General features: G+C 44.5%; 1 protein-coding gene across 2 annotated transcripts in view; it reads right to left on the minus strand.

Annotated features, from left to right (window-relative positions):
- Nucleotides 1-14,100, minus strand: part of GABBR2 (gamma-aminobutyric acid type B receptor subunit 2) — a 423,612-nt gene that overhangs the window by 164,584 nt on the left and 244,928 nt on the right. For both annotated transcript variants that reach the window (XM_035253005.3, XM_078373143.1), the window contains one exon: nucleotides 6,398-6,634. In XM_035253005.3, the coding sequence (XP_035108896.1) occupies nucleotides 6,398-6,634 (237 nt within the window). The remainder of the gene's footprint in view (nucleotides 1-6,397; nucleotides 6,635-14,100) is intronic.

Here is a 14,100-nt window from a genome sequence, read left to right on the forward strand (position 1 = left end):
TGCTCCTGGGCAGCAGACAAGAAAGGAACATGAAAAAGGGACCTCAGAATAGGAAACTGTGGGGTGGCATCGGATGCTAGCATGGGGTCACTGGAACCAGCCCCCATGTTCTAGGGCTCCCAGTCGATATAACACACTTGGACTATTTCAGAGCTTCTAATAATTAGTCTCTAGTGACACCCTTGAGCACAAAATCAAGAAACAGGCACGATCAGAATAATCCGGGAGATAGAGTCACAACTGGAAGAATGACCAGCCCCAAATGGTGTCAAATCCTGACTGGGTAGAGTTTTCCCTATTTCTGGATGGAGTTCCCAGTGCCCTGTTTCTTGTCCCATGAGATTCAACATAAAAAAAGACTTATCTGAGCTAAATGATGATATCAAACGTAAGACACAAATGTCTGGCTGGTGAGAGGACTGAAGTTTAGTTTCTACACTGGAAAGTAAAACCAGGACCCCAAAAGATCAGATAGGCAGGAAAGATGGGACAACTCTAACAAGATGACATGTAAGTCATTTGTGTGTGTGTGTAAAATTATCTGTTTTGATTTAAAAAACCAAGGGTACAAACTCCAGGATCACAGTGGGGCAGAGCAACAGTGGGTATGAAATAAACGTGGGTTTGAGGCAACACTGCAAATTCCCCTGGAACAAGGAGCCTGTTGGCTTTCTCTAGCTACCTAGTTTGACCTTACTTGGACTAAGGAATTCCAACCAAACTGAGTTTAACTATATGATGTCCTCTTCTTAGGTTAAAAAGTTGGTAGGGTGGGCGGTGGGGTGGTGACTTGTCTGGGGGGTAGGCGGAGCCTTTTTGGAGTTTAGTAGAAATAATTTTTCTAAAACCTTGCAGAAACTTTAAGGGGTATACTGGCTAAGGCTGGATCCCACTTCACCAGAAACAGAAACAAATGGTAAACTCTACAAATCGCCATCTGCTGTTCTTCATTACCTCGGTGAGACCAATTAGAAAATAATAGCCATTGGAGGTGAAATGCCTGAACCTGGGGTGCCAGCCTCTTGGCAGATATTACAGTAGGATGTCCAGACCTGCAACTGGTCAAGAGACACACGGTAGAGAATGAAGGATGGCTCTGTTATTTGGAGGAACTTACGGGTCACCCTCTTTCCTGCTGTGATCATTCCCACATAGAGTACACCCTCCGAGAATGAGGGACAGTCACAGGAAACTTCAGCAAGAATGGAACCCTCTTCTTGCAATCAAAGACATTCCCCAGGAGCCTCTTTCAATTTCCCTATGACCAAATGCTCTCAATGCCTCAAAGCCCCCACCCAAACCCAGTATACATGCCCTAAGGAACTCCTGGAAAAGCACGGATTTCATTTTCATAGGGTTAAATAAGGTTCCATTAATTTATTTCATTTTTGAGATGGGGTCTCACTCTATTGCTCAGGCTGGATGGAGTACAGAGGAGTAGTCAGTCTCAACCTCCTGGGCTCAGGTGATCCTCCCACTTCAGCGTCCTGAGTAGCTGAGACTATAGGCACATGACACCATGCCTGGCTAATTTTTGTATGTTTTTGTAGAGACAAGGTCTCACCATGTTGCCCAGACTGGTCACAAACTCCTGGGCTCAAGCAATCCACCCACTTCAGCCTCCCAAAGTGCTAGGATTATAGGCGGGAGCCACTGCACCCGGCTGATTATATTAATTTAGCCTGTCATAGGTGCCACAGTCTCAATGTGCTGTCCTTTTAAAAGACAAATCAGAAGATACATTACCAAATGGAGCATACTGCTGAATAGGGCCATCATATCTTAGTCTGATATACCCAAAGGATTTGTCTACTTTGAGATCTGGGAGGTTACCCTTGTTGAAATTGGAAAGAATTTTTTAAAAGATCAACTGAAAAACTTTAAGGCTTTGATTTTCACCTGAATGCTTAGCCAATATTTCCAAGCATGTGCTGAAAGGTTATGGTCTCCTGATGATGAATTTAGTGCATCTTGGTCAGGAAAGCCGAAGGAGAGGAGTCTGTTTAGCCACAGTGCACTGACGTTTTGAGTGTTGGGAACAGGGGCCTGGTATTGCATCCTCACTCCTACCACATGCACAGGAGGGTTCCCCACAAAATGGCTACCTTGCTATTATTGATCCATCAAGTTAGGATGGCTCCTAAGTGAAACCGTCTTTCCTCCGGAGACCTTGGGCAAACCTTGGATACTGCCTAGCAATTACTCCTCTACTTGTCCATTCCCCACTTATTGAATGAGGGGCTCTTGGGGGCAGGGACCATATGTTATTCCTCTCTATTCTTCATACACCCAGTGCAGGCCTCGTAGAGGAGTGAATGAATATAGGAGTAAATCCATCGCTGACAGGTTTAAACCACAAAAATGTGTGTGCATGTGGCCCCAAGCATTCTCAAGGTTGCTATTTAAGAATCCCTCAGGTTGCTATTTATTATGTGAATTACTGAGCTTTACCATAAGACCACAGAATCAGAAGTTACGGGGTGGGGCCAGGAAACCTGCATTTTTAAATGAAGCTCCCTGGGAGATTCTCGTGCCTATAGAAATTTAGGAATCATTGCCCTAGATGAGCTCTGCTGAGCTGGGTTCCAAGCCCAGTCACTTTCAGAAAATGGGATTCTCAGAATGCTCTGGGCTTTTGAGATTTAAATAGCCAATTCTAGCCTGAGTTTCCTGGTCACATAATTGACAAAAGAGGAAGATGGAGGAGGAGAAGCATCTTGAGACTTCTAAACCATGCAGGGGCAATCCCAGGGCTGAACATCAGAGAGATGGATAGTCATCGGTGGGGCATAGGGACATGAAATCCCACTTCAGTGTGTTCCCTGAGGAAAGTCACTGGGAGCAGAGCTTCTAAGATAAAACAGAACTCGCCTTGAGTTAAGGTTGGTTCCCAACCTAGGATGCGTGGAAGACATTTCTTCATCCACATGCCAAGTTGGAACCACAGGCCCAGCTTCCAGCAGAGAGTGTGCATACTGAATCAATTGAAATTGAGTCATGGATATAATTAATTTAATGTGTTTAAATGATTTCCCATATAGTAAACATGCTAAATGAGGGGGCACCCAGACTAAAATGTCTGCCTGAGAGTGGAAAAATGGACACTGTATGTGCTGTGTAATGAAAACCCTTCAGCAAATGAAAATGCTTTCATTTATTTCCACCTCCCATGTTCTCTTCCTTTCTAACGCTTCATCTATAGCTGAACTTGACCTTCTGTAGCCTCCTTGGACCACAGAGACACTTTTTATCTTGTCAGAAGACATCCTTTTTTTCTATATCCAGAAGACAATTTTAATGAAACCTGTCTACAACCCAATGACAAGCACCTATTAATATGTGACAAAGGGGACAGGAGGAAGGTAACAGTGCAGGACTGTTTCACTGTTGCGGTCTTTCTCCAATAAAGGGGCACTTGTACAAACAAAAGGGAGATAGTGTTGAGTGGGTGGAGGCAGGATCTGTCCAACTACCATCCCGGCTCTGCCAAACCATCTTGCTGTGTGGCTCTGAAGGAGTCATTTTTCCCTCTGTGGACCTCAGACAGTCATCTATACCAGGAAAGCACTGAATTCCAGGATCTTTAAGATGACGTTCAGTTCTGGTGTTCACTGAGTTCTAAGTCACAAGCTGGAGCAGTCACAAATAGGTGCCAAGGAATTTCCCGTTAAAAAGAAACTCATCCTCAAGCTGTGGCGAACAAGCCAGGCAGCCTATCTAATTGCTCATCAAGTAAGGATTATGTATTATTTGGCGTAGATGAAAGGGATCATTTAGAAGTAGTTATAAATGATCTCCAACTAATTCTATCAGGCACCTAGGCAAAACGCAGAGTTCTAGGATTATGAAGGATGGCAAAATGCTTCCTAGATTCTGTAGCTCTCTATTCATTTCAACTTTGGATACTTTGAATTCATTTTGAAACAGCCCTGCCACAATGCTACCCATGGGACCCTGGGCAAATTCCACCCCTCTCTGAGTCCCAGTCGTGAACTTGTAGGATGAGGAGAAAGGACTCTGGAGGTATTTTAATGGGTGTTCTGTCCAACATTTCTGAGGGAGAGGTCTCAGGGGCTGCAGGGGTGGGGAGGGGGCTGCAGAAAGAGGGGGCTGAACAGGCAGAATTCAGGGCTCCTCCTCTGTTCAACTGAGAAGCTCTTCTTTAATCTGTTTTATATACCAGGCTCCACGTGAGCTTTTATAACAAGGAGTTCTGAGAGTAAAAATAATTCTTTAAGCTACTGGTCTGAGGAAAGCTGGTGAAGTTTCCAGCCTGAATCTAGGCTGTGCTATAAAAATGGACTTTGCCAATACATTGTGGGAGTGAATTTCTCAGAGCCTTTAGTCCAGAATGGCTCTGCTCAGGGATTCTGGAAATTGTCTTCATTTAAGCAAACCTCAGTGCCTCCCCACTGTCCCCCAGCAGTGGTCTCAAACCCTGGCATGCATTAGAATCACCTGCGGGGTTTGTTAAAACACCCCTGGAGATTCTGATTCAATGGGCTTGTGTGGGGCCTGGGAATGTGTATTTTTAACAAGCTCCCAGGTGATGCAGACTATACTTTGGGAACGGTTGGCCTGGAAGATAAAGGCCAGTCTCCTTAATATGTCCCTCCAGAACTGGACCCCAGCTTCCCTTCCCAGCCTCCCCATCCACCTTCCCAGTGTTTCAGCCCAATTAACTGTCCTTCCCTTCCCCTTACATTTCTCCCTTGCCCACCATGCTCCCTCTGGCCAGCCCCCTGTCTGCATGTCTAACTCCTGCCCACAGTTCAAGGCAAGGGTCAAATGCTACCTCTTCCAAAAAACCTACCCTGACTTTTTCACTAAAGGTCACAGAAATCCCTCTGGGCTCGGGCTTGGGCTCAAATAGTTTCTCTTACAGTGCCAAGCACTTTTAACCTCTCAATGTTTTTTCTAGATCTTGCCCCTGCATTGGAGTCACAGGCTCTAGGACAGGGAGCCCATCTTACCTTGGTGTCCACACCATTATTCACACCTTCAGCACCTACACGGGTTCTGACCCACCAGAACAACTATACAAGCCTCAGCACAGGAATACATAAATATGCACATTCAAGAAATGCCCCAGCCAGCTCAGCTTATCTACTCTTAATTCCCCAAGACAGACAGGCTCTACTCTGAATCTTTAAATTAGAACACAGGGCAGCACATCAGCCCACTCAACCTATTCTTCAGATGAATTTTCCATATTTTCTAGAGCAGAGGCAGTGACGAATACAACATGAGACATAAATACCTACCATTTTGGTCCATTACCGGAAGGTCACTACCTTCTGCAGCAATTAAGAGCTACTTGACCCTGATTAGCTGTAGTACCTGAATACTCTGAGTTCCAGTTTCCTTATTGTTCATGGGGATAAAAAGAGCACCTGCTTCCTATGGATGGCATAAGGACACAGCGTGATCATTATTAACAGTAACAATAGCATTTACTGAGTGCCTGCTATGTGCCTAACACTAGCCTACATTATTGAGTCTAACTACGTTATGTACTTAGCACAATGTCTGGCATATGATATGCAATCAAGAAGTATTAGCCATATCATCATTGCTTATTTTCCCAACTTCCATGCAAGATTTATATTATTATCCCCATTTCCCAGATGAGAAACTTGAGGCTAGAGTAAATAGCTTGCTCAACAAACATTAACAAGTTGTATTGTGTAATGTGTAATCTTTATAACTAGCTTGAGAGGTAGGTTATGATTTCCATTGTATGAATGAAAACTGTAGTTCAAAAAGGCAACTTGTACATGAAGGCCCAGTATTTGAACCTGATTTTGGGTCCAGAGCTTCTTCTGGCCCACCCTACCCCACCATCTGGTAAACTGCACCTGCCCTGTGTGCACAGTTAACTCTCTATGCCCTTTCTCTTTTTTTTTCACTCTTGTTGCCCAGGTTGGAGTACAATGGTGCAATCTCGGCTCACCACAACCTCCGCCTCCTGAGTTCAAGCAATTCTCCTGCCTCAGCCTCCTGAGTAGCTGAGATTACAGGCATGCACCACCATGCCTGGCTAATCTTGTATTTTTAGTGGAGATGGGGTTTCTCCCTGTTGGTCAGGCTGGTCTTGAACTCCTGACCTCAGGTGATCTGCCCACCTCGGCCTCCCAAAGTGCTGGGATTACAGGCATGGGCCACTTTATGCCCTTTCTTATCCATGAGTCATAGAGAAGCATTTTTCCAGTGTGTCCAAGAGCACATACTTCCCCTGCCCCTTGTCTGAACAGCCCTGCAATCCTATGGTCTGCAATTAGTTATTGCAATGATCAGAGAGAACAGATCGCATAACAGAAAGCCTGTAGCAGACCCTCTTTTGCTTGCATGTCTACAAGGAACACAAAGGAAAACAGCCCAGAGGTGTGGGACTGACCGTGACCCCGAAGAAGTTGGTCTCGTTCATGGCATTGAGGATGATCCTGCCCAGCGTGTGGTCTGTGTAGTTGAAGTCCTGGATCCGCTGGTGCCGGCTGCTGGCATGCAGTGTCTCCATGGCCCTCTGCAGCGTCTTGGCAATGACCCAGATGCCATCGTAGGCGTACCCGTGGAACTTGCTGGGCCCCACGCCTGACCGCTTGTTGTTGTACTCTCTCTCATACTGCTGTGGAGTCTGGAAAAACAGGGGGATGGGGGAATCCCAAATTATACTGGCAGGGACATCAGGTGTCTGATGCCGAGAAGAGCTACCACTCTTCCATGCCCACAGGGTGCCAGGTACAGTGCTAGACTCTATGTGCCTCATCTCATTTAACCCTCACAACAACCTCATAAGGTGGGTACTGTTACTGTCCCCATTTTATAGATGAAGAAACTGTTTCGTGTGTGCTTAGGGCCACACAGCTAGTGAGAGACAAGACTGAGATTTGAACACTGTCTGTTGGCAAGACTAGAGAGAGGGGCTGATATACCCTAGCCAGGCCTCTCTCTCTGTACGTGCTGGGCCTGGGGTGAAGCAGAGGCCCACATCCCATATGTCTGAATATGAAAGATAGAAAACTGAACAAATTGTTCAAAAACGATTCTCTATCTCCTCATCATCATAACTACTCCTTCCTAATGATCTGGAAGGCCAAGCTGGAATTCAGAATTCTGGAACTTCTCTGAGCTTCAGGCCTAACATAGCCACGCAGAGGGAGTTGACCATGTACTTCTCAGCCCACCCCTCCCCTTCCCACCCTACTCCACTCCATCCTGCAGCCCAGCTAGCCTCAGTCCACACCTCCTTCCCCTTCTAGCATCAGTAGCTCCCTGTATCCCAAAAGGCATAGTCTACCCTCAAGAACTGGGGCAAGAGGCTCCCTGGGCCCTGGAAGCAGCCCCAGCTTATGGGCAGAGAATTCAGGGCACGGTCTGGAAGCTGGAAGAAGTGCAGGTCTGAGTGGGCCATGTCCGTGGCCTCGCAGATTCTGAGTGCTGAGAGGCCTGAACGAGGCCCTCTCAGAGAGCAGGATGCAGGGCAGGGCCCAGGGCTCAGGTGTCAGGTAGCTTCTGTCCCTCCTGCTATTTCTTCTACCTTCAATAATACAACAGTCTGAATAGGCCAGCATTGAAAAAAAGTTTTTTTTTCTCCCATTGAGCTGAATTTTATAAAAGCATTTCATTGGTGATATTAACATTTTGATTGTAGTCACAAAGTAACGAAACTGCCTTTTTACTCCAGTCCTTGGAACTTGCACTTCCAGATGAATGCCACCCCGGGGGACCCATTACCCTCAGATCCTTCATGGGCCTTTTTCAAAGCACTTCTGAACGCCTCTGCCAGAAATGTCACCAGGACCCATGGCTTGGTCTTTGGAAAAACCTTCCTTGGGGAAAAATCACACACAGGACCACAGAATGACCACTGTCAGTTTATACTGAGGAGGGCCCCTTAGGGACAGTCACAGACAGTCAGTCTATAACCTGAGGCACAGAGAGGTCCAGAGACATGGCCAAGGTTACACAGCGTGTGTGTGTAGCCTGTGTGTGTGTGTGTAGCCTGTGTGTGTGTAGCGTGTGTGAGTGTGTGTAGCCTCTGTGTGTGTGTGTAGCCTGTGTGTGTGTAGCGTGTGTGTGTGTGTAGCCTCTGTGTGATTGTGTGTGTGTGTGTGTGTGTGTGTGTAGTATTTGTGTGTGTATAGCCAGACTAGCCTCCCATTCCATCTTGGCTACTTCTTTCCTCTTTGATTTCTAAAGTCCTAATTGCTTTTTGAAAACCACCAGATGTTGTTTGGGCCACATCTAGTGTTTTTGAGGAAGGTGGTGGAGCTGGGCCATCAAAGGCTGTGTCTTCCGTGGCTGGAGCCCACCGGGGCCAAAAAGTGGAGTCTCCTGTGGGGTCACCCACACAGATGCCTGGGGGTGAGTGCCAAGTGCCTCCGGCTGTGGACCCTGCAGGTGACAAAGTCTGAGTGACCAAATGTGAATGAGTCCTGGCCATGAGTGTGCCTCCTCCTCTTTTCTTTTAGGGTCCTCCTGGAAGGCTCAGGTTTGAACTGTTTACAGCTTTCCTCGGAAATGCATCCTCTCTAGCTACCACCACTCTGCTCATCACTCAAGATACACAGGGGGCAAAGACTCCCTCCAAATCCCAGGTTCCTCAAAGAGACGCACGTCTAGCCCAGTTCAGCTCCCTGAGTTCATCCTGTTACTCCCATCTCTCCACCCACCCACACTCCCCTCCAGCTGGCTCTTGAAGCTCATAGTCATCCCTGCCACTTTCACTCCACCGGGAGAAGGAGGAACAGTCCACTATGAAGCTCTCTCTCCTTAAACCTTTTGGGTCCCTTGATCATAACAAGTTGGCTTGCACCTCAGGGCTTTGCACAAGCTGTTTCTCTGCCAGCAAGCTCCTTGCCCAGCTCTTGGCATGATATTCTCAGCATTCAAATGTCAGCACCTGTCACTTCTCAGGGATGGCTTCCTTGACCCAGTGTAGGGGTTTTTATCTTCTTTACTGCACTTGTCACTCCCTGCATTTTTCCTCCTTATGTGTTTACTTGCTTATGGTCTCTTGTTTCATTCCTCCCTCCCCACCCAACTAGAAATAAGCTCCACGAGGTCAGGGATGTGATTTGTCTCAATCACTGAGGTACAACCAGAATCTCAAACAATATCTTGTAGGTCCTTTCTAGGCCTCAGTTTCTCTGTCTGTAAAACACAGGAGCACACCTATTCACACATTGTGGGGCAAAATTGTTCTTCCCAAATATAGAAAGTTGTAAGAATGATGTTCTCCAGATTCATCCATGTCCCTACAAACGACACGAACTCATCATTTCTGATTGCTGCATAATATTCCATAGTGTATATGTGCCATCATTCCAGCAAACTGACACAAGAACAGAAAATGAAATACCGCATATTCTCACTCATAGGCGGGTGATGAAAAATGAGAACACATGGACACAGGGAGGGGAGTACTAAACACTGGGGTCTATTGGGGGGAAAAGGGGAGGGCCAGTGGTGGGGGGAGCTGAGGAGGGATAGCCTGGGGAGAAAAGCCAAATGTGGGTGAAGGGGAGAAAGGAAGCAAAACACACTGCCATGTGCATACCTATGCAACTGTCTTGCATGCTCTACACATGTACCCCAAAACCTAAAATGCAATAAAAAATTTAAAAACAAACAAAAAAAACAAAAAACAAAAAAAAGAAAGTTGCAATCCTACTGTGTATGAAACTATTCATTTCCCTTCGTCCTTGACAATAGGTATTTTAACTTTTAACATAATTGTCAGTTTAAGAAAAGCATATATATTTGTTAAGAAAAAAGTATTCTTTTAATCTTAATTTGCATATCTCTGGTTAATGATTGGAATGAGATTATTTTAAGTATTAACCAGCAATCTTAATTTTTATGTGAAATTTCCTAATTATTTTAGGTGAATTTCCCATGCCATATTGCTGTGGTGATGGTCACATCATTTAATGTTTTGTTTCATTGTCTCCTTGTTATTTTTCCATCTTTTACTACTTGGCTATATTTTCTTTGAGTTTTCAAATGTGATTTGTGTCTATATCTGGTTGTTAACTACTGACCATTTTAAAAGGATTTGAACATGACTTGGATGCATGTTTCTCTAATTAGCTGTGTTAAGCATCACAGAAATGGGGGCCCTTTGACTTCTCCTCTCTTGCATTTTGCTCCTACGAGCTTTCTCTGATGCATACCACAGCATTCAAGGGTTGGTGGTGTCCATTTTTAAATTCCATTTGTTCAACCTAATAATTACATTCAGATGACATTTCTACACCATCTCCCTGACCAGAACACGACACTGGAGAAGCCTTCAAAGTTTCTCTGATCCTTTAAAAGTGTGAGGTCTAGACTTGAGGTAAAGAGTCCCAGTGTGGTCTCACTGGGTGGTAACTAAGTGTAATTTTTTTTTCTTGAGACAGAGTTTCACCCTGTCACCCAGGCTGGAGTGCAATAGTGTGATCTTGGCTCACTGCAACCTCTGCCTCCCAGGTTCAAGCAATTCTCCTGCCTCAGCCTCCCAAGTAGCTGGCACTACAGGCACCCACCACCACACCCAGCTAATTTTTTTGTATTTTTAGTAGAGACAGGGTTTCACCATATTGGCCAGGCTGGTCTTGAACTTAATTTTAAACTTCCTTGATACAGTCTTGTTTTGTTGGACAATAAGGGGATCAAGATCATATTGTCTATTGAATTTGGCCTTGAGGTCAACAAATGCCCTATAGAAACTTTACATATGCCACTTGGAAATTCATCTATTCTATCTCAAAAAACTGTCCTCCCCAGGTACAAGGATCAGGATGAGGGCCAAGAACACTGGAAATATGGCTCTTTACCAGATTTCTGTGGGCAGAGTCCTTCAAATGGGACCCAGGTGCGGCTAAGTCCTGAAAGTGACCTCAATTCTCACTGTCTTTGCAAGCACCATGTTGAAGAAGTCCTTGCTGCCACATGGTATCTCAGGCCATTCATCATTGTTTCCAGGCAATGCCAGCACCAATTCCCTTGGGCAAGACAATGACAGCAGGAAGAAACACACTCCCAATTGTTGGAGAAAAAGTAATAGTTGTTCTTAAAACGCCTCCAATTATTCAGGACAGAAGAATTTCTTCCACTGTAAAGCTGACAGCGAATGCTGATTAATGACTATCCTCTGAGGTCAAGTTTATCATGAGAGGCTAAAAGTTTCTGAGAAAAGAACTTATGTAGATAGTCCTACTTACTGACAGTTTGGACTCCAGCATATTTCCTCCTAAAGGTATTTGTTGGAAATTGGAACATATTTTCCCACAGACACTATGCTATAAATAGTCATTAGGTTCCCAGGCTAGCCCACACAAGCCTGCTAACCTACAATGTGACTAAACTTTATGAGTCTGTCATCCCAACAGAAACAAGTTGAGTCTTCCTTTCTGGGAGAGGGGAGCCTTATGGACAGAAGAGAGGGCAGGAGAAGGACACATTCTCTTCCACATCTGCAACTGCTCCCCATAGAAACGAAACTGGCAGGCTTTCTTGCAGGCATCCCTGTGGGAGGTTTGAATCACAGTGTCTCATTTGGAAGTACATGACGGGATATTTGGTTTGCTGGGTCCTATACTCCAGTTTGTAGATCACTTGGGAAACTTGTTAAAAATGCAGGTGCCAGGGCTGGGTTCAGTGGCTCACACCTGCAGTCCCAGCACTTTGGGAGGCCGAAGCAGGTGGATCACATGAGGTCAGGAATTCAAGACCAGCCTGGCCAACATGGCAAAACTCCATCTCTACTAAAAATACAAAAAAATTAGCTGGGCATTGTGGCAGGTATCTGTAATCTCAGCTACTAGGGAGGCTGAGGCATGAGAATTGCTTGAACCTGGGAGGCAGAGGTTGCAGTGAGCCAAGATCACACTATTGCACTCCAGCCTGGGTGACAGGGTGAGACTCTGTCTCAAAAATAATAATAACAACAACAACAACAACAACAACAACAAAAAGCAAATGCCAGGGCTGAGTTTTGGTTCCGTATGTCAGTGAGTAAGTTAACTTAGGCATCTATATTTTTAAAAACCATCTCAGATTTCAAGCATACAAAAATTGGTAACCATTGATGAAGTCCCTCCTGCAATCTGATTATTGGATCTTCTCAATAGCAACTTCCAGGTGGTTGCTGAGTTTCTTCTTACACCCCTCCACTGTTGGGAAGCTCGCTATGTCTCTCAGGCAGAACTTTCCACTTAAGGAATGCCTGATGTCAAGGAGATGTTTTTCCAGATGCAGAGTTTGCACCTCTCTCCCTGCAACTTGTATTCAACATGCTACATGTTCCTGGAGCCACAATATACGTCTGCTCCCCAGACAGCCAATACACAGTAGCCCCCAGACAGCCAAAGACAGGGAGATGCCTCCCCTTTTCTAATCTGGCATTCTCCTCAAGTGAAATAATCTCAGTTCAAACTTCCACTCTATGATGAAATAGCTCACAAAAGCTCCCATCAAGAATTGATAGGGAAAAGAAAAGCAGAATAAAATATTAAAATAGCTATTGAAAGACATCAGAAAACAACCAGGACAGCTAGGACTGAGAATCCCACATTCTGCAGAGAAGAGAAATGCTTTGAGATGGTCCCCACATTCTTTGCTGTTTTCTTTTTGAGGCATTTTTCTGATTTGTAGGTAAGAAGGCTAGTCACAGAAACAGAAAGCATTGGATCAGACCTTTCTGCAGCCCCTCAGGGATGGGAAGCCAAAAACTGTAGTTCTGGGCTACCAAGGTAGCAAGACCTGCATGGCCAAGGTGCAGGAGTAAAGAGAACCACGGAAACATGAGCCTGGTATTAAGACTGGCATTTTTACTTAAAACATTTGATAATTAAGCTGCAAAAACCAAGAGGCTGAGAAGCCAAGCAAAAGAGCCAAGAAAATAAAAGGAATTATTTGGAGTTTCATAGTATTGGGAAAATAAAAATTGGAGTCCAGGGTCAGTAAATAGCCTAGGATTTTAGTTGAGAACATTGAAGGATCAAACACTAGGAATCGGGGCAAACCAAAATAGACTGGGCCTTACAAAAACTGAAACCAAACCTGGAATCACCTCAGTTCTTCACTGGCTTAAGGCAATTTGCCACTGCTATAACTACTTGCTTGAAGAGGAATACGTTTTCCCTGGAGAAGGATATCACTATCCATAGCCTCTACAATTTTTCATATACAATGCATTTAGGCAAAATTTACTAGGTACACCAGGAGATAGGAACAGATAATGTTTTTAAAAAGAAAAGCAAGGAAGGAAAGAGGAGAAAAATACATGTAATGGAAACAAATTCATAGGTGATCCAAATCTTAACATTATTAGACATGGACTTTAAAGTGGCAAGGTTGGCTAGGCATGGTGTCTCATGCCTGTAATCTCAGCACTCTTGGAGGCTGAGGTGGGCAGATCACCTGTGGTCAGGAGTTCAAGACCAGCCTGGCCAACATGGAGAAACCCCATTTCTACTACAAATACAAAAATTAGCCAGATATGGTGGCAGGCACCTGTAATTCCAGTTACTTGAGAAGCTTAGGCAAGAGAATTGCTTGAACCTTGGAGGCAGAGGCTGCAGTGAGCCGAGATCACACCACTGCACTCCAGCCTGGATAACAGAGTGAGACTCCATCTCAAAAATAAAATAAAAAGCAAGGTTTATATGTTCAATAAAATTGATTAAAAGATGCAGAATATCATCTGAGAACTAAATGCTATGAAACAAATAAGAGTAACATAAAAATTCAAAAAATAAAAAATACAACAATTGAAATAAAGAATTTAATAAATAGGTGAAGCAACATTAGACACAGCAGAAAGTAGATTAGTGAACTGAATACAGATTTGTATTCAGACTGAAGCATAGGGAGAAAGAAGTTTGGAAAATAAGAAATGAACATAAGAGACATAGAATAAATTGAAAAAGTACAATATATGTATAATTGTATCATAAAGGTGAGAAAAGAGAGACTACAAGCAGCAATACTTCAAAGGATATTATTCTATTTTCCCCAACACACATCAATCCACGGATATGTGAAATCCTATGGAGCTCTATGAACTCCAAGCAAGATGAACACAAAGGAAAGTTCACTTCAGCACAGTGTAGT

This window comes from Callithrix jacchus, chromosome 1, assembly GCF_049354715.1.
Source record: "Callithrix jacchus isolate 240 chromosome 1, calJac240_pri, whole genome shotgun sequence".
Lineage (NCBI taxonomy): Eukaryota > Metazoa > Chordata > Mammalia > Primates > Cebidae > Callithrix > Callithrix jacchus.